This window comes from Alosa pseudoharengus, unplaced genomic scaffold (genome assembly GCF_046254945.1).
Source record: "Alosa pseudoharengus isolate Yale_2024_CS ecotype anadromous, Long Island Sound unplaced genomic scaffold, YU_APseudo_1.1 YU_APseudo_1.1_scf_6, whole genome shotgun sequence".
Taxonomy (NCBI): Eukaryota; Metazoa; Chordata; class Actinopteri; order Clupeiformes; family Clupeidae; genus Alosa; species Alosa pseudoharengus.
Window position 1 is genome coordinate 11,473,257 of NW_027468848.1, and position 25,730 is coordinate 11,498,986.

General features: G+C 43.2%; 2 protein-coding genes across 2 annotated transcripts in view; both read left to right on the forward strand.

The window, feature by feature from the left end:
• Positions 1-1,933: 1,933 nt before the first annotated feature.
• On the forward strand, positions 1,934-20,519 carry LOC143106234 (SH2 domain-containing protein 6). Its single transcript, XM_076270464.1, has 18 exons — positions 1,934-2,079; positions 4,389-4,411; positions 4,998-5,032; positions 6,541-6,578; positions 6,864-6,954; positions 7,135-7,223; positions 9,060-9,117; positions 9,344-9,451; positions 9,705-9,736; positions 10,050-10,086; positions 11,724-11,817; positions 14,340-14,364; positions 15,300-15,330; positions 18,099-18,204; positions 18,366-18,438; positions 18,654-18,737; positions 18,998-19,156; positions 20,051-20,519. The coding sequence occupies exons 1-18, from the start codon at positions 2,041-2,043 to the stop codon at positions 20,162-20,164; spliced, it is 1,236 nt and encodes a 411-aa protein (XP_076126579.1). The 5' UTR covers positions 1,934-2,040; the 3' UTR covers positions 20,165-20,519.
• Positions 20,520-21,015: 496 nt separating this feature from the next.
• cltcl1 (clathrin, heavy chain-like 1) overlaps positions 21,016-25,730 on the forward strand; it is a 46,376-nt gene continuing 41,661 nt past the window's right edge. The window contains exon 1 of the mRNA XM_076270069.1: positions 21,016-21,260. Coding sequence (XP_076126184.1) covers positions 21,219-21,260 — 42 coding nt within the window. The 5' untranslated portion in view covers positions 21,016-21,218. The remainder of the gene's footprint in view (positions 21,261-25,730) is intronic.

The window sequence follows — 25,730 nt, forward strand, 5'->3', positions numbered from 1 at the left end:
ATATATTACTACTGACATTGGGTGGCGTGTTCCTTTAAACAAGAACATAGACATCTGATTTTTTCTTCTAAATATATTCAGGTGTTGTGTGGTTTGACCTCTGGAGTATCTCAGGGTTCTGCATTAAACTCTGTCTGGTCCTGATTGTCTGATGGTTTAAAAATATGGATAGTTTTGACATTATCACCATCCTAGAATGTGTCAAGTATCAAATAATCACATTTTAAGTTCTGTTAAAAGCTATTTATTGGGGTTTTAGACGTTTCATAAATGTGCACAAAGAACAAAACAGCCTGTGCTATGATAGAACACAACCAGTCATTTAAGGGCAGTGACTCAGATGACCGGGAACTGAGGGGAAAGAGACTGTCAGTTTAACCGTTGACCTTTGACAGAGAGTATATTGTGGAGCCTGAGTGGCTGAGATTTACTGTACAAGTTAGGTCACACACACCACTCCAACACACAAACACACACGCACAGAGAGAGAGAAAGAGAGGGAGACATTGAGAGAGATAAACAAACGAACACACACACACACACACACACACACACACACACACACACACAAACACAGAGAGAGAAAGAGACATAGAGAGAGACAAACAAGCACCCCCCCCCCACCCAAACACACAAGCTTGAATGCCTTTTACACTAAACCCAAAACTAAACCCAAAAGCAGAAGCTTCTGATGAAAAAGAGTGTAAGTACATTGTATGCCTGTGCATTCTAGCCTGCAGTCTCAGATGGCACAGCTTCTTTCTTTTGAAAACAGGTAATGAGAGGGCAAACAAGGATCCTCAGCTCAGCTCCCATTTTAGATAGTGCTTATATTTAGACTTATTCATTTGGCTCATGCAAATGGCATCACTGCGTTTAACACCTACCAGCTTTGCACATGCAAATAAGCCTGCTGATGGAGGCAGAATCATAGAGGTTCTGTTTGTGTGTTTATCTACGAGCCAAACAAAATCCAAACAAACACATCAATTATAAGAGAACCTTGAGTAATATATTTTCTCAGAGCATGAAACATTGTTGAGCAAAAGTTACAAAGGCATATGACCAATAGTAAGAGCTCCTAAATTGTAGAGTAAGTTTGTGCTGCCATCTAGTGGAGATCCTATGGAATAGACAATGTTGGCGACATTGCACCACTTATCACACACACACACACACTGAAATTGCAAAACATAATGGCAATTCGTATATGGCGTGTCTCATGGACGGATTATGAACTTTCGGGCCCCTGATGTATTAAGGGCCCCCCACTAATTGTTGCGGGGGTGGGGGGGGTTAATTTATTTGATGTGATTTCCTGTATTCTGGTGCATTTTGGGAATGGCCAATACTTTAATTCAATCAGATTCATAGCATACTTCCTGATGTGTTGATATTGAGGCAATGATTCCATGCAATGGCTTGGGCTTCAGGGCCCCCTCCTTGGGCCCCTGGGCCTGGTAGGCCCATGCAGTAATCCATCCCTAGCATGTCTGGGGACAGGTGTGGAGTAGCCTTCACAATAATCGGCGAAATGGAAAATAACTTTTTTTTTTTTCATAGGCCTTATTTGTGAATGATCAGTAGGCATAAAGGGTGGTCCCATACCAGTTTCAATGACACCCACGCGTTAGTTACATGCAAAACGACATTTCTTTATTAAACGGGGAGCCCCCGGTTTTAAGGCACTGCGACGATTTAAATATACTGGCACTAAATAATGTTATCTCTTAGCGTTCATTTGCAACCTCATCAATAGGAATAAAGGTTTTGTGTGTGACTCAGAGGACAAACTTGGAGCAGGTGGACGTGGAGCCGACAGTGACAGTAAGCTAAGCAGATGCAAATTCGCATTGGATGAACGGACATTCCCTCTCTCTCTCTGTCTATCGAACGCTATTTCTCTCACTTGCCCCAACACATACACGCCTAGTAGCCTGCGTGGTGAGCGCGCAGGGGCACTTGCGCGCGCTCAGAACGCGCTGTTCAGGTGTGCCCAGTGGTATTTGCATTGGAGTTCGACCGCTCCGGGATTTCCTCATGACTATCACTGAGACATCTGAAGAACCGTTGACCATGGTAAAGTATTGCTGCTTTATTCCCCTCAGAATTGTTATTGTTTAACATTAGGTCTAGACTGCTTTCGCTTTGATGGATCACTAAGAGTATATTTAGGTTCTGATTGTGTTGTAGCAGCCTAATGTTAGTGACTTTAGTTGGCTTATGTCGTGAATCCACGCAAGTGATGTAGGCTAACCGTAGTATTTGATTTTTGAAATATAAACTGCCGTGTAAAATACTTTCGGAAACAAATTAGGCTACATTGTTTCCTAAAAACCGTTATTTTCATGCAAAAAGTTTACATCGTAGATTGTGGCATCCATGCAGGATTTCAGTATGCAGGAGGAACATTTTTAGTAGCCTAATGAGCTGTAATGCTCGTCGACGACGCACACATGAGTACAGATTATATTGGTATCGGCTAGTTGTAGAGGGCGAGCTTTCAGTTGTTGACACACAATAAAACTTACCGCGTTTACCCACTCTTCACCAACAAATAACGATGCGCTCTGGAAAAAAAAATCTGATAAGCCCGGACAAAGTTGTCATAGGAATGCTTCCTTTTCCTCTTACGGCTCGAAAAGGAACAACGCCGTTGTTATGTCCTATCTGACTGAACCGTCGTTGTGAAGGACGAAGAGATGCAAGTTTGCCAACAGGTTGTTTGATGGAGGTTAAACTAGCAGCGCTGTGTTTGTATTCACAACGCAGTTTTACAGTAACTCCCTTTGCGTGTGTGTGACAGAATGAGGAAGAGATCATTATGGGGGAAGGTAGAGTTACTTTAGTTTCTGCTTGGCCGTCAAAGCCTGATGTTCAGTATCAGAGAAAGAAACATTTACTTGGTGGATTGCAATTCCAGCAGGGCTGGGTCTATTTGTGTGTGTGTGTGTGTGTGTGTGTGTGTGTGTGTTGTTTCTACAGTAACTGTGATCTACCTGGGGCACCTACTACCAACAGCTCGTTCCCACTGATGATGATGTATCTTTATGTCCCCATCTCACATCTTCATTAATATATGCTGTCCCCTTTCAGATTTAACACACACACACACAGGCACACACACACACACACACACGCACTTGCCTTTGACCTGAGTTGACCCCTTGTTTGTGAGGGGACAGCCATGTTTGAGAGGAAAAGAGAGTGAGAGGGTTCCGGGTCAGGTTCAGTGCAGTGAGCTCCTCTGCTCCTTGACCAAGCAGTGGCGCCCCAGCTGTTTCTGCAGGTCATTTACATACATTGTGACTTTGGGACCAGGAAGTGGGCCTGTGAGAAAATAAGCCAGCTTCTGCTTTTGCCAGCCGACAGCCTTTCAGTTTACAGTAATGACCACACTGGCAAATATGCACGGGCATACACACACACACGCACACACACACACACACACACACACACACACACACACACACACACACACACACACACACACACACACACACACACACACACACACACACACACACACACACACACACACACTAACGCACAGACATATAGACACATAAACATGCACAGATGCAGGCACAAACACACACACACACACTCGGACAGACACACACACAGACGCATGCATAAACACACACACGCACAAACACACACACACACAAACACAAACACACACACACACACACACACACACACACACCATGCACACACAATGTAGCCCACAATCTCCCACAGATCAGTAATGTGTGATAAAAAAAAGGGAAAGTTACTTTCAGGCTGACACAGAAATTGGAGTTGGATTGTGGTCGGAAGATCCCAGATATATTTGTTTAAAGAAACTGAATGTTGTCTTTTATACCACAAAATAGATAATCTAATGGCAATGATCTATTTTTTATATGTCCTTTTTTATTATTGATATCTTTGGCTGTTGACACGGGTTGCATAATAGTTTTTGTGTCACACACACACACACACACACACCATCATGTGATGAAATGTTTACTTGTTGTTTGTTGTCGTATGTTGTTTTGTGTTATTGTTTACATGTTTGTCAGGTTGTCGCTTGCTAACTTTTAGACCAAAACTTTACTGGCTTCACCAGTAAAGTTGAATATGCTCATGCATGTCTGATCATACAAGACAATGTTAACTTGAGTCTGTCCTCTACACTGGAAGTGGCTGTGCTGAACAGTTTTATATGCAAAGCAGTCTTTAATCTTTCACTGTCAGTGTTATGTAAGTGGAAGTCAGGATGAGAATGATCTTTCACTGTGTGTGTGTGAGAGAGAGAGAGAGAGAGAAAGAGAGAGAGAGCTTGTGTGGGGTGTTTTTGCACATTTATCGCATTTTAATTCACACATTTTCCTTTCCGACAGAGTTTCTTTGACAAGTTTAAAAAGTAAGTGGAACTGTTTTTTCTCTCTTATTTAAAGCATTCATTTGAATATGTATTTATGTATTTAAACAATGTATATGTGTATTTAAACCATGCATTTACATATGTGTTTATGTGGTTAAATGTAGTGGATTGAAATTGAAAATGCAATCTGTTCTGAAGTGCACATTCACATTCCTGACATCTCTCTCTCCCATCACTCTCCACCTTTTCATCATTCTTCTCTCTTCATCCCTCTCTCTGTCTCATTTTATATCTATATATCCTCTGTCTCCTGCCTCTATCCTTTTCTTTTGTGTTTTCCTCTCCTTTCTTCTTACTCCCCTCTTTGTCTATGCTGTCTCTTTCTCTTCCTCCCTCTCTCTCTCTGTCATTCTCTCCATTTCTCTATTCTTGCTTCCTCTCTTTCTCCCTCCCTCCCTCCCTTCTCTCACCCTGTCTCTCTTCCTCTCTTTCTACGCTCCTCCCTCGCCTTGTCTCTCCCCATCTCTTCCTCTCTTTCTCTGTCTAAATCTCTCTCTCTCTTTTCCTCCACCCCCTCTCTCTGTCTAACTCTCTTCCTCTCCCTCCCTCTATCTCTCTCCTGCAGGCACAGTGCTCCTCCTGCTCCCCCTAAGAGAATCGGTAGGTCAGAATGGATGTATGATCTCTCTCTCTCTCTCTCTCTCTTTATCTCAATTCAATTGGCTTTATTAGCATGACTGTTCTTTTACAGTGTTGCCAAAGCAGTGCTGTATAAAAATAATAACAGTAGTTGTGATAATAATAGTAGTGATAATAAAAATAATGACAGTGGGAAAAACTCTCTCTCTCTCTCTCTCTCTCTCTCTCTGTCTCTACTCCCTCTTTCTCCTGTGCTTTCTCTACTTCCTCTCTCTCTGTCTCTCTCTACTCCCTCTCTCTTTCTCATGCACTTTCTCTACTTCATCTCTCTTTCTCCTTCCCCTGTCTCTCTGTCTCTCCAATAAGTGACTTGGTTGGCCAGCATGTACACATGAAGGCAGGGCTGTGGTCTTTGGTCTCTAGTCTCTGGTGTGTGTCTGGTGTCAGCAGTGAGCGCTGATCTTATCCCATCCTGCTATCTGATGGCTGAATGTCACACTGGTGAATGGAGGTGCAAAACGCACACCAGAAAAGGAGGTGCTGGCAACCAGTAAAACACTTGCAAAAGGAGAGAAGTGCCGCACACTCCCGAGTTACACATATAAGTCTTTAATGTGATGTAATGTGTCACATTAAAGACTTATATGTGTAACTCGGGAGTGTGTGGCACTTCTCTCCTTGAGAATGTCACACTGGCACACAGGATTACGCAGAGCCAGGCTTCTCAGAGGCTATTTGTCAAACCTGCTGTTTGTGATAAAGCCACAATATGTTGCATGGTGTGTGGTTGTATGCACGGTGATGGTAATGTTGATTTCACTAGTTCACATTCCTGAATTTGCATAAAGACATAAAAGCATAATGCATAAAAGCATAATAGAAAAGCATGTTTGGCGAGGTCTCTGGCCATGGTCCTGAAGGGCTTCGCGGAATCGTGCAGGAGTTGACTGCGCAGGCAGGATTCGGGCAGGATTCCACCATACACCCCCTTATTCTTTAACTATGGAAGACGGGAGGCGTAAGGGGAGGTGGTGGGTTGCGAGCAGAGTAACTCCGATGCTGCAACTTCGGCAGGTAGACTGCGAATAAATAACCTGACTGATTGAAGAAGGAGGCGTGGCAAATTCCGTCACGCTCCTCCCGAACTTCCGTTTGTAAACACCATATCACAGATGAATAGAGACCCAGTCAGATCAATAGTATGAAAAATCAGGAACAGAGTTTATTTACAATGATGCGCATCAAGGGAGAGACAACATGACTTCACCTAAAGATCCATCACCTGCTCTGACTAGACAAGGAAATAGCTAGAGTTTAAGTATCCTTCCAGGCTGATGGGAGATGGTGTTGGTCATTCCATCTCACGTGGACTACACTGAATCAGACTTTGATTAGTGGCAACCTGGCAATCCGGAGCAGATAGCTACTGATGCAGCCATGAGTGTGTGTGTGTGTGTTTCTATGTGTTTGTGAAGAGAGTGGGTATTGGTTTTCTTTGCATGTAACCAAATCTATCTATTTCCTTTTAGAAAATAATTCTGGCTATGGCTGGCCGGAAGATGAATTTGTGAGTAACTGAATTCATTCAAACACAAGAATTCATTGTCTCTCTCTCTCTCTCTCTCTCTCTCTCTCCCTCTCTCTCTGTCTCCCTCTCTCTCTCACACACACACTCACACAGACACACACACACACACCAGAGAATGTTAATGTCTGGTTTCATGTTTACGAACACTTCTCACTTCTACCCCACACATCCACACTACAGTACTACCTGACGTGTGTGTGTGTGTGTGTGTGTGTGTGTGTGTGTGTGTGTGTGTGTGTGTGTGTGTGTGTGTTTTGTGTTCAGGATGAGGATGGAGACACATACGAGGCTCCTCCTTGTGAGCGGCCGGCGGTGAAGATGCCAACCCGTCCACCAGAGGAGAATGTCTACCTGGGTACTTTCACCTTTCACCTTTCAACACCGCACAGTGAGATTTTCACCTCTGACCAGAAGAGTTCATAACATAACAATAATGTGTGTGTGTGTGTGTGTGTGTGTGTGTGTGTGTGTGTGTGTGTGTGTGTGTGTGTGTGTGTGTGTGTGTGTGTGTGTGTGTGTGTGCACGCGCTTGAAGATGGAGGCTTCACCGGCAGAGCGTCCAACCCTGTGGTCCCAACAAGACAGGCAGCTCCACCCCCTCGGCCTACTAAGAGCAAAAATGCAGTGAGTGTGTCCTTCAGTCAGCTGGTCAGTCTGTGTGTGTGTGTGTGTGTGTGGGGGGGTGGGTGGGTGGGTGTGACACAAAAACTATTATACACATGAAAACATCTGGGGGGATTGTAATAATAATCTATAATAATATTGTAATGTAATGTAAATTACATAACAAATCTCTCGTGGGAGGACACCACCAGACCCTCTCTAATATCATATACACCCCCCCCCCCCCCCATCACCGTGAGGTTTTTCATCTGTTTGTCTGTTTATTTCTCTGAATACTTGAATACTACTGCCTGTCTGAAAGTCTGCCTGTATGTCTGCCCATCAGTATCCCTATCTAAAAGTCTGCCAGTGTCTCTGTGATCATCAGTATGCCCATCTAAAAGTCTGCCTGTACAGTATGTTGCCCATCACTATGCCTGTCTGAAAGTCTGCCTGAATGTTGCCCATCAGTATGCCTGTCTGAAAGTCTGCCAGTGTCTGTGTGATCATCAGTATGCCTGTCTGAAAGTCTGCCTCTTTAGGTGACCATCAGTATACCTGTCTGAAAGTCTGCCTGTATGTGTGACTATCAGTATGCCTATCTTTGATCACACAGTCTCTTTGTCTCTTGTGTCTGATTCCAGTTCAAGTTCATCTAACTCACTGACATTTTAAACATCTTAAAAGAAACAAATTATACAAACGTCTTTGATACAGTAAATCATCAGATCCTGCTAAAAAAAACTCTCTCACTCAATGATAAAAATGTTTTTTACATAATTAACAGGTTCCAAAGTTGTTATAATTGGTCATGTAATATCTCACCCCTTTGTTTGTAATATGGGAGTTCCACAAGGTAGCATTCTGGGTCCTTTACTTTTTTTGTACATCAGCGGTCTCCCTTATGTGCGATTAGACTGCAGTGAGGAGACTCTTCTTTCAGTTGTTTGTATTGGCAGTAAGTGTTTTTTTTGCGTGCCGCTTAAACATACTGGGTGCCTCGTGTTTTGTATGCCTCTTGTGCCTCGTATTTATGCAGAGGTGCCCTGAGCGCCTCCAATTGAAAAAAAGTTTAGCTCTAAGCGGAAAAGCACCCAAAGCCATTCACGTTTTTATTAAAAAATACAGCACCATGTGTTTTACAAGCGGCAAACTGCCACCTGTCTGTCTACTTACGTCCTCAGACTACCTGCTGTACGCTGATGATATTTTTGTTATTTTGTTACACTGATAATATGTATTTTTTCTTTCTGATTCTAATCCTGAGGTTCTGAACTCTGAACTCGCCTCTGATCCTCATTATTTAAATTTCACATTTCAGTACCAGGTTTAATCAGAGATAAAAAAAAAATTCAAACACACACACACACACACACACTAAAACATTAGCATCTGGCACATTTTAAAAAGTCATACAAACACTTTTCATTAGACAATTACACCAGCAGTCTACACCAGCCGTACACATACAGTCTGGTCATTTCATACCTCTGAAGTCCTCTCCTCTCTGAATGTTTGTGTAGCTGTCTGCATTGTCTTTATTCCTACACGTCTCTGAATGTCTGTGTAGCCGTCTGCATTGTCTTTATTCCTACACGTCTCTGAAGGTCTGTGTAGCTGTCTGCATTGTCTTTATTCCTACACATCTCTGCTATGTTTTGTTCTGTTTTTATGTCATGATGTGATTATAAACCTTTTCTCTGCTGCAGAACAGGAACCTGTTGTAAACCAGTTTTAACTGAGTCAGGCCCATCTCTGACTGTTATGTTACTTTTAATATTTCCCTGTATAATAAATTAAATGGAATGAAAAGCAATCTCATCTCTCTCTCTCTCTCATTTTTCCACTCTACCATAGAAACCAGTGTCAGTTCCTGTAGAACCTGAAGATTTTTACATCGACCCCAATATCAAACGTGAGCAGTCTTCCTTTACACACACACACACACACACACACACACACACACACGCACACACACACACACACAAACACACACACATACACCTGCATGCACACAATCCTTTACCAACATTTGGACAACAATCAGCTGTTTATTAACCAATTAATTATGCTGTGTTAAGATATTACAGTAAGTGACACTGCAGTTAATGGTGTGTTTGTTTGTCTCTCTATTTGCCCAGCACCTGAGATCGATCGGAAGGAGAAGCCTGGGAAAAAATCATCCGGACCCAGAAAGTCAGCCCCCCCGCCAGCCAGACCCCCTCCTGTAGCTACTCCTCATGAAGAAGGTGAAGCACATATACACACACACACACACACACATACTGCATGAAGAAACTAACATCCAAATAGTCAAATAACTTATGCTCCCTGAGTTTTCATCAAATATGAGTTGATTTGTATTCAATAACATTGTACACAGTGTTTTCTTTACCTTTCTTTAGAGAAGCTTGGCACAGTGCATCATTTAGATGAACATGACTATAGCACTTGATATTCCCTGGATGTAAACATTTAACACATTCTTTGCTTTTCCCTCAGATGATGTGTATCTGGATCCAAATGAAGGACAGGTTAGTTCCTTTCTAATGGTTTTTGTGTGTGTGTGTGTGTGTGTGTGTGTGTGTGTGTGTGTGTGTGTGTGTGTGTGTGTGTGTGTGTTGTATGCCCTTGTTACTGTATGAAAATTGTATGGAAATCTTGGACAATTCTGGAAATGAATGCTGTGTGTGTTGGTAAGGAGGAGGAGAAAACATTAATTCCTGTCCTGTAGTACATTTGACCACTTTACAATCAAGTTGCTCTTGAGGATGCATATAGCCAACTCCTATATATACAGTATGTGTGTTATATTAAGGTGTGTTACATTAATTACTCTCCCGGTAGGGTGAAGGAGACGATCTATACCTAGAACCAGCAGCAGGTTAGTGTACCACGGACGCGCACACACACACACACACACACACACACACATTTGTAGCATTACACATTTCTGTCACCAACCAAACTAGCAATATCAACCTGTGTCAAGTCTTTGTATAGTATTTATATCATCTAACGCAGTATTACAGTACAATGGTCATGGGAATTCTGGAAATGTCACAGAATTCAGTACATTTGTTTAAAGCTTTGGGAATGAGACGCCAGTCTGATGAAATTAATAGCTCTTGTACTCCTTCATTGATACGGTTTTGTAAGACAGGGTAAGACAGTTTCCACTTGAATTGACGTAGCCAATTTGAAAAAAAGAATTAAAAGTTTGTTTCATTTTCATAATTACGTTCTTTGGAAGACCTGTGGTTATATGCATTTAATATCTAAAGCGACTATAGTTCCACATATTAGTTTTGTTGATTAGAATGGCAAAATGTTGAAGGTTAGTATCTCAAACTTGCTCAGCATGCAGATATAAGCTTATAATTCCAAGGTGATGAAATGTCAGTGAGAATGGGTGGGGACCTTGTGAAAGTGTGCTATGTGACATGCTGGTAACCGTGTGACATGTTTGTCAGTATGTGTTCCACTGTAAGTGAGAGTGGAGGGTCTCCATAGCACCAGCAGAAGGCCATCACGCCTCCTAGCTCTCCGTCAGGTTTAACATGGGCAACTCATAAATACATTAAACAAAACTCAAACAATTGAACTCAAAAAATTTTTATGTCACTCAATACAGCAAGCAAGTCTGTCGTGCATGACCTATTACACCCACACTGGCGCCCCCCTGTGGCTGAGATTTGTTTGTAAAAGGGAACATTATAATTTACAATGATAAAGACAATCTAAGGCGACACACTAACAGTTGCTTCATACTGTCAGTAGTAGACGTTATTAGGTGGGATATGTCCCATGCAATATTCAAAACTGGTGTTTGTCCCACCGAATATTTTCCAGGATTTTGCTTTAAAAACATGATTTCTGTTCCCATATCAGTTAAACCACGAGGGAAAAAACTTTTAGCTGACAAATTCAGCTGCATAGCCTACATATGAGTGTCTCAGTCCTTATTGAAACGTTTAGCAATTTTCTGGTCTTGTTGAGAGGATTGTGAGGATATAACACACGCTTTGAGCGAGCACAAGATAAAAAGGCCGCGCGGTAGAGTTATCTATGGATATAAGGAAAAGTAACGTTATCTAACGACTGTGATATTTCTGTAGAAATAACCTTTTGTTTCCAAGCCATTCCTTTCTCCAGAAGCATAGGCTATGGTACAGTATGTATCTGATTTGCCGATTAAAATATGTAGGCCTATTCCAGTCAGAAGGGTAGCTAGATGGCTACCAGGCTACCATAGTTCACTTTCAGTGCAAAGTGTCAATCAATCACCAGAAGCAAGATAGGCTGCTTACAATCACATATGATTATAATTAGACTTTAATCCAACGTTCTGAATAATCCCATAGATAAAAGTCATTCAAGCAATCGATCATGAGTTGTTACATGTTTAAGGATACAAGAAACATCAAAACATTGGTGCAAGAATCACACACACACACAGAAACAAACACACACACACATATATTAATGTAGCCTAATCTACAATGTTTGCATGTATTTCAGCGTCGACCCCACCCCCGCGAGAACCAGCAGCGTGGAAACCCACCAACAAAGCAGCTGTGCCTCCACCCAGCAGGCGAGAACCCCCACCCACTCTGTAAGAACATGGTGAACCCCCAGCCACTCTGTAAGAACATGGTGAACCCCCACCCACTCTGTAAGAACATGGTGAACCCCCAGCCACTCTGTAAGAACATGGTGAACCCCCACCCACTCTGTAAGAACATGGTGAACCCCCAGCCACTCTGTAAGAACGTGATGATCTCATATTTGAACTCCCACCCATTCTGTAAGAACATGGTGAACCCCCAGCCACTCTGTAAGAACATGGTGAACCCCCAGCCACTCTGTAAGAACATGGTGAACCCCCAGCCACTCTGTAAGAACATGGTGAACCCCCACCCACTCTGTAAGAACATGGTGAACCCCCAGCCACTCTGTAAGAACATGGTGAACCCCCACCCACTCTGTAAGAACATGGTGAACCCCCAGCCACTCTGTAAGAACATGGTGAACCCCCACCCACTCTGTAAGAACATGGTGAACCCCCAGCCACTCTGTAAGAACATGGTGAACTCCCACCCACTCTGTAAGAACATGGTGAACCCCCAGCCACTCTGTAAGAACATGGTGAACCCCCAGCCACTCTGTAAGAACATGGTGAACCCCCAGCCACTCTGTAAGAACATGGTGAACCCCCAGCCACTCTGTAAGAACGTGATGATCTCATATTTGAACTCCCACCCATTCTGTAAGAACATGGTGAACCCCCAGCCACTCTGTAAGAACATGGTGAACCCCCAGCCACTCTGTAAGAACATGGTGAACCCCCACCCACTCTGTAAGAACATGGTGAACCCCCAGCCACTCTGTAAGAACATGGTGAACCCCCACCCACTCTGTAAGAACATGGTGAACCCCCACCCACTCTGTAAGAACATGGTGAACCCCCAGCCACTCTGTAAGAACATGGTGAACCCCCAGCCACTCTTTAAGAACATGGTGAACCCCCAGCCACTCTTTAAGAACATGGTGAACCCCCAGCCACTCTGTAAGAACATGGTGAACCCCCAGCCACTCTGTAAGAACATGGTGAACCCCCAGCCACTCTTTAAGAACATGGTGAACCCCCAGCCACTCTTTAAGAACATGGTGAACCCCCACCCACTCTGTAAGAACATGGTGAACCCCCACCCACTCTGTAAGAACATGGTGAACCCCCAGCCACTCTGTAAGAACATGGTGAACCCCCAGCCACTCTTTAAGAACATGGTGAACCCCCAGCCACTCTGTAAGAACATGGTGAACTCCCAGCCACTCTGTAAGAACATGGTGAACCCCCAGCCACTCTGTAAGAACATGGTGAACCCCCAGCCACTCTGTAAGAACATGGTGAACCCCCACCCACTCTTTAAGAACATGGTGAACCCCCAGCCACTCTGTAAGAACATGGTGAACCCCCAGCCACTCTTTAAGAACATGGTGAACCCCCAGCCACTCTGTAAGAACATGGTGAACCCCCAGCCACTCTTTAAGAACATGGTGAACCCCCAGCCACTCTGTAAGAACATGGTGAACCCCCAGCCACTCTTTAAGAACATGGTGAACCCCCAGCCACTCTGTAAGAACATGGTGAACCCCCAGCCACTCTGTAAGAACATGGTGAACCCCCAGCCACTCTGTAAGAACATGGTGAACCCCCAGCCACTCTTTAAGAACATGGTGAACCCCCAGCCACTCTGTAAGAACGTGATGATCTCATATTTGAACTCCCACCCATTCTGTAAGAACATGGTGAACCCCCAGCCACTCTGTAAGAACATGGTGAACCCCCAGCCACTCTGTAAGAACATGGTGAACCCCCACCCACTCTGTAAGAACATGGTGAACCCCCAGCCACTCTGTAAGAACATGGTGAACCCCCACCCACTCTGCAAAATCGTGATCTCGTATTTGAACCCCCAATTACTCTGTAAGAACATGTTGAACCCCCAATCATTCTGTAAGAACATCGTGAACCCCCGATCACTCTGTACTGTAAGAGCACGGTGAACCCCCACCCACTCTGTAAGAACATGGTCATCTCATATTTGAACCCCCACCCACTCTGTAAGAACATGGTCATCTCATATTTGAACCCCCACCCACTCTGTAAGAATGTGGTGAACTGCTACCCACTCTGTAGGAATGTGGTGATCTCATATTTGAATCCCAAAGCACTCTGTAAGAACATGGTGACCCCCCACCCACTCTGTTAAGACATGTTAATCCAGTGCTAGTCTATCTTGATGCAACGAAATATCAAAACATGCAAATGTTTGTATGAGGCATTGAGTCCATGGATCACACTGCAGTGGCTGGCAAATTTGAGACACATAGTAATGAGTTACTATTGAGTGAGTTCAGTTGTATTGAGTTGATCAGTTGTATGCCAGTGGCTGGTTAATATTCACATTTGAAAAAGTTAATTTCCAATCCTGCATTCAGGCGTTCCCAAGGACTAACGGTTACAATTTATTGTCTCTTTCATTTCAGTCATTTATTCATTTATTCATTCATTCTTTCTCACTGTCTTTCATTCATTTGTCTTTCTCTCTTTCTCTGTCTCTCTCTTTGCAGGACTAAGCCTCCCATTCCCAGATCTGTAAGTGTTACTGTAGTTGCAAGTGTATAAGTGTTTTACGACATGTAGTGGTTCCCAAAGTGGGGTGCAGGACCACCCGGGGGCCACAAGATGATTTTCAGAAATATTTTTGTTTTTTTACAATTATTAGAAATAGCATATTTTGGCCATAATTGTAACAAAAGATAAAAATAGTACTTACATTTCAAATAAAAGCCTTTCAATTGATTATGGTCGTTAGGCTGTTATGTTCTTTTGTGTTAATATGCTTGTGTTTTGATACTGTAGGCCTATTAGTGCGTTTGCGCTATTGTGTGCAACATTTGTATACTTTTACCATCGCCGGGGATAGTGGAGGTCACAAGTCACTGGTACCATTATTTTGGGGGCCGCGGGCTGAAAGTTTGGGAACCCCTGGTGACATGTATGGGGACTTACCCTTTAATTCCTCATGTCTGCTCTTTCTGTTGTATAGTGAGCTGGATGTGTATAGGTGGTCATCTGTGTGTGTGTGCATGTGTTTGTGTTTGTGACATGTAAGGAGACTTTAATCCCTCATGGCTGCTCTTTGTGTTGTATAGTAGGGCAGCCGTGGGGTTGCCAGTTCGAACCCCGACCAGTACTGTAGGTACGGCTGAAGTGCCCTTGAGCAAGGCACCTAACCCCTCACTGCTTACCGAGCGCCGCTGTAGCAGGCAGCTCACTGTGCCGGGATTTGTGTGTGCTTCACCTCACTCTGTGTTCATTGTGTGCTGAGTGTGTTTCACTAATTTATGGATTGGGATAAATGCCAAATTTCCCTCACAGGATCAAAAGAGTATACTTATACTTACTTATACTAGTGAGCTGGATGTGTATAGGTGGTCATCTGTGTGTGTGTGCATGTGTTTGTGTTTGTAACATGTATGGAGACTAATCCTTTTATTCCTCATGGCTGTTCTTTGTGTTGTCCTCAGGGTACTCTTCCCTCCAGTGACATCAGAGCAGGTAAGTCTCTTTTTCTCAGTATAACACCCTCTGTAAGGAGAGAGAGAGAGAGACTACGCCACCTCTGGGTTTAAACCTAGAGCACAGGGGAGCTCTGATAGCTACAGGGTTTTTTTCTTGGACAAACAGACTAGATATCAGTGCATATCTCATATGAAAAATAAATACTTTTATTTCTTTTAATTTAGCAAAAAGTACAGGGCAATTCCATGCAAAACTGTCACGTCCATAACGCCAACTAAATACCATGGCATTGTGTTGGCGTTATGGATATGAGAGTTTTGCACGGAATTGCCCTACAACAGACATGAACGACACACAACACTGTAATGACAACCATTAATGACCAAAACACAGCCCACCCGGTATAGCTGTTACTCAGCTGCAGAACAAAAACACTAATTACAGTCACAACAGCTCTACTAAGGAATAAGCAAACAAAGCAAAGTGATTGTTGTCACAACCCACTTTCCTACATCGTGTCCTAAGATATTGCACAAGGCTCGCACATCACACTTCAATTTATCACGGGAAACCACGCAGTGAATGAAGAGCTTATTTACGGTAACCCGGCCTTTCCTCCCGGCTGATTATTGGCTGGCTTTAGGTTGCACGGACATAAACGACGACACAAAAAGAAACAAAGAAACAAAACTAAACAAGAAAATCCTGTGGATCCCACCAAATCCCCCATGCGTAGCCGGCCAGCTAGAAAAGTTACACCTGAACCCTTGAGCAGTTCGCAAGCAAACTAAATATACTGAAACAAGCCTAAAACAAACAAAATAAATATAACGCAACAAGCCTAAAACAAACATGTTTTGATGTACTGATGTGCAGGACCAAAAGATCTGCAAGAAAAAAAAATTTTTCCCGCATTACCACGAGTATCATTTTTATGAATCAACTGATTGTGCCGACCTACACATTATACAATAAGCCTGCACGAAAATACGGACAAAACTATTACAACTGTTTTTTTTTTTTTTACACACTTGCACATGGACTGTACACACTGCACTTTTTATCATCTCTTGCTATTTATCAAAACATTTCTTGATCTTTCTTTCTTCACACTCGCACAGAAAAAGCTGAACACCAAACGAAATTTCACTACATGCTTTACGTTAGTATTGCATGTGACAAATAAACCTCCTTGTATGCTTATATCCTTGTACAAGAAACACGCACCAACCCCTCTACTGCCCAGGTAAATACCCCACACACTTTGGTTACGTGATTATGTAGCAGGGCAATTCCATGGAAAATTATCCTCCATAACGCCAATAAAATGTGATGGTATGGTATGATGTGAATGATTACATAAATTTGAGCATTTGCTATTTTTGGCATGTACATGAGGAAAAAATGCAAAAAAAATTAATGTTATCATTCACATCATACAAATGCCAAGGCATTTCACTGGCGTTATGGATGTGACAAAAAGTAAATTTTCCGTGGAATTGCCCAGCAACATTCATGAAAACAAAGAAAACATACCGCTCTCCCAGGAAACCAGCAGTCTTCCCTGTTAAGTCGGCCACGCTGTCTGATCCACCTTTAACATGAGAATTATCAGTAACAAAAAACAAAAATTAAAACCTGGCCTACTTCAAACGCCACAGAAAATCACACAGCTCACAGTAAGGAGGACTGTGCCTCCCCATCCTGGCGCACCTTGCCCCCGGAAACAGGTAGATTAGGACCGCCTTTACAGCGTAGCAGACGCACCAAGTAAGTACTGGGTATACAGGGGCACACTACCATAGATATTAGAAAGCTAGATACCGCATTGGGCTCCCGAACTTAACGTAAATATAGTCGCCATCTTGGTAGGGGGAAACAATAACAAGAGGCCAACTGAGAAACACGTGACTCTGATTGGAAATCAAACAGGTGTCTCTGATTGCGACAAGTGTTGCTGTCACTCCCCCATAGACAGTAAACGTGCTGTCCCCAGCAATATGGCGGCCGCGTTTACGTATGCCACCTAATAGAACCCCGTGCCCGATGCGATATCTAGCTTTCTAATATCTATGCACACTACCACATCAGGTAGCTCCTCCTCTCTTCTGCTCTCCTGTCCAATGACACCTCTCGGGCACCTCCCTGCCAGAGGGTGCAGGAAGTTGCATTTGTTTATGTTTGTTTTTATATATAAATTTATTAGCAGATGTTTTTGTCTAAAACAATGTACATTATGTTTTAACCGAGGACAGAACAAAACACACAAGATAGGTAGTTTGCCCCTCCCTTCAGTATTTCCAGAGAAACTTCACACAGGGTTTTGTTTTTGTTTGGGGACATGCTGTCCCCACTTTGTTTGTTTCCAGTTTTCAAAGCCTAGACTGCCTACAGTGTACTCAAGGAATGGGCAGCTAGTGAATGATTGCTGAATGAGACAAAAGAATGTATGGGCTTGAAACGGCGTCCGATCCCTGACTGCACCTATAATGTAAAATTAAATCTCTCTATCACCTCCCTGCTTGTAGGAGCAATGTTGATGTACAATGAAACCTCTCTATCACCTCCCTGCTTGTAGGAGCAGTGTTGATAGTACTGCTAGACCATAACTACTGACTAGAGTGCCTTTACCTGTAGTTGCGATCCACTAATGAATCTTCTAGTTCTGTGCTAATGGTTTATAAATACTTAATATCACATAAATAGCATGTGGTGTAACTTTAACTTCTGAGAGTGTGTTTGAGAGAAGATGGAGTTTTAGCGTGTGAACCCCCCCCCCCCTTTAATTCTGCCCCCCTCCACAGCCCCCCCTCCTGAATTAAGAAGATCCACCTTTCCATCCAAAATGCCCCCACCCACCCCAGTCCACAAACCTACCCTGCCCAGTGGATTCAAGGAGCCTAAACCCTGGTAACACACACACACACACACACACACACACACACACACACACACACACACACACACACACACACACACACACACAAACACATACACATACACACAGATAATGATGATGATGGTGGTGATGATGATGATGATGATGATGATGATTATTCTGCATATTACAGTCCTCCTCCTCCCCCCACCCAATCTCCAGCCCCCCATCCAAGTGCACAAGCTGTATCAGCAACAGAAAGTGAGGTACATACACACAGCATGGGTGTGTATGTGTGACTGTCTGTGAGAATGTGGAATTTGTGTGTGTTTCTGCGTGTGTGTGTGTGTGTGTGTGCGCGTGTGTGTGTCTGTCTGACTGTCTGTCTGTCTGTGTGTGTGTGTGTGTGTGTGTGTGTGTGTGTGTGTGTGTGTGTGATTAGTCAGATAATGGTGATTCACATTTCTCATTAATTTCCCAGGAGAGCAGTCTGGAAGGCAGGGAATGGTTTGCTGGAAACTGTGATCGTAAGACCGCTGAAGACCTACTACTGAGGATCAGCAAGGTCTTTCTCTCTCACTTACACACACACACACACACACACAGACAGACACACACACACACACACAGACAGACAGACACACACACACACACACACACACACACACACACACACACACACACAGATTGACAGACAGACAGACAGACAGACAGACAGACACACACACACACACACACAGACTGTCAGACAGACAGACAGACAGACAGACACACACACACACCATAGTTACAAGTGTGTGTATACATTTGTGTCTGTGCCTGCAGGATGGGGCATTCTTGGTGCGGCGGAGCTCAGCCCAGAACTCCCGTCAGCCGTACACCCTGGTGGTGCTGTACAGGCAGAAGGTGTACAACATCCCCGTGCGCTTCATAGAGGAGACCAATGGCTACGCGCTGGGCAAAGAGGGCAAGAAGAACGATGAGGTGAGAAACAACAAGATGGCGCTGTATATCCTATCAGACATAACACAAGATGGTGGTGAATATCCTATCAGACATACAGTAACACATGTTGTGGCAGAGGTAGCATAGATTCATTTTATATTCACATTACTATATTCGGTAACACTTTACTTGACAGTATCGACATAAGACTGACATGACACTGTCATGAGCACATGAACCCTAACCCTAACCGCTAACCCTAACTTGTTAATATGACAAAAACCAAATGTCATTTAATAACAGAAGCGTTATGTCATAAACATTTATGACTTGTTTATGACACGTTCATGACAGTGTCATGTCACTCTTATGTCGATAAGAGTAACCCTATATATTCACACCATAAACACTATATTACTGTATTTTCCCTCCTATAATGCACTTGTTATATCGTGTTGTTGTTGTTCTTAACCGCAACACATCAACCAAACGGCCAAGTCGGCCATGTCAATGAAGCACATTTTACTGTAATCAGAATTTGCACAAGAGACTGCAAATACAACAGACAAACAGCCAAGGGACATGGCGCCAGAATGGCTCTGACATAGAAGGAGCAACATAGAGAACAATAGCAAAGAGTGGAGAAAGGAGAGTAAAAATAAATATATATATAGGTAAGGAAGAGGGGTAAATAATAAAGAAGAGGGATACATACAAATAGATAGATAGATAGATAGATAGATAGATAGATAGATAGATAAGGAAAGGGGGTAAATATAAATATATATAGATAAGGAAGGGGAATACATATAAACATTTAAAAATATAAATACACAGCACATGAGATAAGCATATTACTGTAACACTAAGATAATCACCTCTCTCTCTCTCTCTCTTTCTCTCTCTCTGTGTCTGTGTATCTGCATTTGTCAGGTTTTTTCAGGCCTGCAGGAGATCATCTCTCACCACAAGAATAACCCCCTTCTGCTGATCGACAGACAGAGTCAGGCCAAGCACACTACCTACCTCACACAGGCAGCCCGATAATGACACACACACACACACACATACAAATTAAGGTATAAGGCGTGAACGCACACACACAGACTCACACATGCATAAACACACACACACACGCGCGCACACACACACACACACACACACACACACACACACACACACAGACAGACTCACACATGCATACACACACACACGCACACACACACACACACACACACACACACACACACTTGCAGAGATATTCACACTACGTATTCCATTCATTTCCAATAAACTGTATTTGTAGTGAATTAGTAAGTTGAGTTGAGTCTTACATATTATCCGATGCATTTCTCACGTTCTGCTTTATGGGGATGTTTTGAATAAATGCAGTGAGAGTGGACACAGGTAGACCTACTGTTTTCTTTTCACTTTATAGACAAATATTTTAATATTTTCAACGCATGTATTTCTACTGTTATTGCTGTTGTAATATGTAGGCTATTTATTTATGCTGCTATTTTCAGAGATAAATGAGTTGACCCAGTCCTGAACTATGGCTCGGTTAAAATAGCAGAACGGTGAAAACTGCGAATGGGTTTCTAAGGGGAGCCTCAGGAGATTTCACCCTATCTTTGTCCGAACAAGCGCGAAGTAGCCAAACGAGATTTTAGTCCACCGACCGTCATGTCAGAGTTTGAGCTGCTTGACCACGTAACGCTTAGCCAGCTAGACTACAACTGTTCTGTTTTTCTTAACTGGTGGGAGAGGTAGCCCGATTGCGAAGTTGGTTAGTTGGGGTCTACTTCGCAGGGCGGAAGCGTTGAGTGTGTGTTTGCGAGCGCGTGTGTGTGTGTGTGTGTGTCTCTCTCTGTTGTTTTAAGGGGGAGGGTCTGACCAAGAGATAGAGAGAGAGAAACGGGAGTGCGACAACGGCACAGCGGCGTGAGCCAGCCACAGTTATTGATTGATACCCTGAATTTCTTTCGTCTAACGGGTCTTTTGCTCCTACACTGCACAAGAAGACGGTTCCCCCGTTCCGCGTCCCCCTCCCCTGTAACGCTTTCTTTCACTCATCTACGGAGACTCAAAGTGCTGCAGGATGTCACAGATTCTCCCTATAAGATTTCAAGAACATCTGCAGGTAAGAGATCGACACGGATTACTCTCCCGGTCTGATAGACCCCGCTTCAGTCCGCATACTGTCTCCCTGCGTCACTCTGGTGGGGCTGTCAACAACGCAGTAGCCTACGTAGTGGGGCTGTTTATAGCCACGGGCCTAGCCACTGCCCGGTTGGGGGAATGACTTGTAAAATTGGAGCAGTTCTTGCATGGTAGGCTATAGCATTGCGACAACAGAGCTGGGTCTATACTCGCAGACAGCCGAAGCTGATTAAAACACGGAAAACTGCGACTTTGTTTCATGTTTCCAAGGTTCTTGGCAGGGAAATGTTAAAACGTGTTCACCAAATTGGTAACATCAGGTATTGGTGTGTGTGCGTGAGACTTTCCAGCTAACTAGCTACCACAAGTAGGTAAAACAGAGAAGACGGACCTGGCAGACTCTCCTGCCAAACAATACAACATTCCTGACAGCGCCCGAAGCTCCCAAATAACTGTCTGCCCATGAGTTTGATTCCACATTTTCGCTCTTGTAAACAAGTTTTTCTTAGTTAATATTGCATCATACCATCCTGTCAATAGACCACTTAATCTCTACTCACAGATTACATAGCTCGGATAGGCTATACATTGTGTGCTGCGTCGGTTGATTCATAGAAGAGCCAACATCCTTAACCCTCCTTATCTGTTTAAGCCCATGCTATTTTATATCCATCATAGGCTTTTAGAAGCCAAGAATAGGCTACAGCAAAATCCCACGCCTTTATTACATTCTGTTAGTTCAGCGTTGGCACAGAAGACTGTGTGGTTAGCTGGATGTCGTGAACTGCGCAGTGTGTTCCCTCCCTTGCCTGACGGAAAACACTCAAATGCGGGCGGCCAGGGCTTCCCTGAGTCCAGGTGGCTCGTTGCTATAGCGACGCGGTGGCGATGTGATGTGATGGGGATTCATGCTCTGTGGAGTTTCGCCTCTGCACTGTGCGCACGGCACCGTGATTTTTGGTTCGAGTGCGCCCTGGCAGAACCGGCTGTGTGATCACCGGGAGACGGACGACCCCAGTCTTGGATCTCTGAGTCAGCGCACCACGCATCAGCTCTGCTTTATCGTCAGCGTCGGCAGGATCAGTCTGACCATGACACTGACACATTGCTTCCATCCGCCTGTTTGCCCGTCAGTGCCTGTCGCCTGCCTGGCTCTCTGCTGATGCCTGTTTTTTTTTTTTTTTATAGAGAATGGTTGGACAGAGATGTTCAATCTCTGTGCCAGTTCAGTAGTTGTACAATCTATCGTGTGTTTTTGTGCGTGCTTCATATACTGTAGGTGTGTGCAATATTTGAGCTATGAGTCTTCCTGTGTGTGTTTGTGTGTGTGTGTGTGTGTGTGAGAGAGAGAGTACATTTTCTCTTTTGGACTCTCAGTTTGTTGAGAAGGCTCAAGAACATTTATGTTCAATCAGAGAGATCAGCATCTACTGAACCGTATATCCTAATGTTGCAGTTTTCAAATGAATGGTAGAGATAAGAATATATATATATTTAAATCATATGCTCCCCATCCCCCAACCCTTCAAAAGAAGCGAAAACCTCCTGAGAATGTATGTAGCCTGCAGAAAAGTTTATCCAAGCCACAGACACACATTCTGACACACACACACACACACACACACACACAAACACACACACACACACACACATTAATGAAACCCAGGCGTCTACACACTCTGCAAAACCCAGACACCCTTGAAGAAAAGGACACTTAATGGCGGGTAGACTGCTGTGGGAGATTTGTTTTATTATTTCTAATTTCTAATTTCTTAGAAATTACGGGACATTAAGGGCATAATCCTATTTGCAGCGTCGGCCTGGCACAGTAACTACAGTAAGAATATGGCTGTTTGAAAGCGGTTTGTTCAAAGCTTCTCACAGAACTAGCTACAAGAGGATACAGTATGTATCAGGGTTTAGTGACAAAATGAAAAAAAAAATGAATATTGCAGCATTAGCTGTTTGATATCGTTTGAATATGAGGTCAAGCAAAAACCTGAACTCAAAACCACTAGTGAACATGTCTAAGGTTGGCAGAGACACATTAAACATCCTTATAATCATATAGACTTGGAGCAGGACTCCCTCAGTAGGATTGAGGTAGGTAGACTAAGGATCCAGGTTGCATTTATAAAAGGACATGTTCTACTAGGCCACATGTCTTACATAATTACACTATGGAACTTTAAAGGTGTTAGGGGAAATCGCTGATATGGTGGATGAATTGATTAAGGTTGTGTGTGTGTACGCATATTAGGAGTGGGACAAAATATCAATATGGCAATATATCATTATGACTTCTTTTTGCGAAACGTTATCAATACACTGCCACTAAATATCAACATTTTTGTTAAAATCTTTACCTTACTAGCCACTGCGTCCTGCAGGAACATGTCTAGAAACTGAACTATGCAATTAGAAAAATAAATGTTTGTTATTCTTTGAGAGACATAGGCCTACTGTATATTTTTTGTGTGTCAAAAAATTGAGACGCATTAAACTAAAGCTGTGCACTTTGTACACTGTTTCAAATCCCTTGTGAAATGCAGTGAATAAATACATAGTTTTACACAGCTTTACAAAATACACAGCTTTCTGCCCTTCTCTTCTTCCTTATTAAACAGACATGGCGGTTGGAGCATGTAACGTGAGGTGTGTTTTTATGGAGGGGTGGGGTTACTGTTTTGTTTTTGTTTATCTGTGGGGGGCTGGGGGTTACAGTGTGTGTGTGGTATGTGCATGTGGTATGTGTATATTCCTGTGTGTGTGGAATATGTCGAGGAGAGGGAGTCCGAGACGTCCCAAGGGTGTGTGCGTGTGTGTGTTCATATTGGTGAGGTGTGTATTTGTGTGTGTGTGTGTGTGTTTATATTGGTGAGGTGTGTCTGTGTGTGTGTGTGTGTGTTTATATTGGTGAGGTGTGTATTTGTGTGTAGTTTTTGTCTATCTAGGGTTGGCTTCGGTGTGTGTGTGTCTGTGTGTGTGTGTGTGTGTGTGTGTGTGGTATGCACTAGAGGAGTGTGCTTTGGCGGGTGGCTCTAAGACATCTGAGGGGTGTGTGTCGTGGGGCTTCATGCCCACCTCTGAGGGGTAAGCCTTGGAAGGGGCTCCAGAGGAGGAAGGAATTTGGGGAATTTGCAAACGCAAGGCCTTTGGGCCCCAAGTTACTTTGCTTTTTTCCCCATTCATCTCTCTTTGTATTTCTTTCTGTCTAGAGGCATGCTCCCCTCTACCAAAGTAATCTAGTCTGGAGATTACTCATGTGTGTGTGTGTTTGTGTGTGTGTGTGTGTGTGTGTGTGTGTGTGTGTGTTTGTGTGTGTGTGTGTGTTTGTGTGTTAGAGAGAGAGGAGAGAGTGTAAGTATGTAGTCTTTTTGTATGAGAAAGGAAGAGTATGTATTATATATCTGTGTGTGTGTGTGTGTGTGGTCTGAGGTACTGTAATACTCTATACCAGATGAAGGAATACTTTCTCACTAATCCCCTGTATTCCTCAACCTCCCCACTCCTACACACACAGACACACTCCCAATCAGACACGCACACACACGCACACACACACACACACACACACACACACAATCAGTTAATTAGTGTGAGTGTATTATTGTTCCTACAATAGGTCTTTGTCAGAACCATTAGATCAGTCATTGGCCAGATTGTCAGATTACAGGCTTTTAATGTTTTTTTTCCACCCATGCCAAAAAAGAGCTTGAATTCACTGAGTGCTCAGAACCTACTGTGTGTGGTTTACAGAAGTAGTTTATTTGCTTGAATGAAGCTTAGTATGTGTGTTAGCTTATTTAAGATAGTCAAGGATGTTGATATGTTGGGGCTGGAGTGATTAAATTAATCAGCAACTGTTTTGGTAATCGATTGATTGTTTTTTTAACGGACAAAAGCCTCAAAATTATCTGATTTAAACTTTTTAAATGGTGTGGTGTCTTATTGTTCTATAATAGTAAACATGTGTAGACAAAACAAAGAATTTGAGGACATTACTAATCACCAATGTTTCACAATTTTTTCACTTTATAGAACAGACAACTGATCAATCAATCAAATCGATCACAAGAAAATGAACAACAGATTAATCAATTATGAAAGCAATCGTTAGTTGCCACCCTAACGTTAATCCCCTATACGTATGTACCCACTGGAGAGCGGGGATGGTGCACTAACTTCCTGGGTCCCTTGAGTTCAATCCACTTTAAGTACAAAGCAAAAAGTGAAGTAACTGGTATTTAGCAGATGCTCTTATCCAAAGTATCATGGACTCGCAATAGTGGCTTTGTGAATCAAACCCGGGATAACCGATAACGCTAGCACTGCTCAACCTCACCCACAATAATGATATGAACATGTAATCCTAAGCATGAGTAGACCCCATGTGTCAAAGAATCCTCAGACATCCTCACAGCTTTCTCTGCTACTCTTCAAGTGGCAG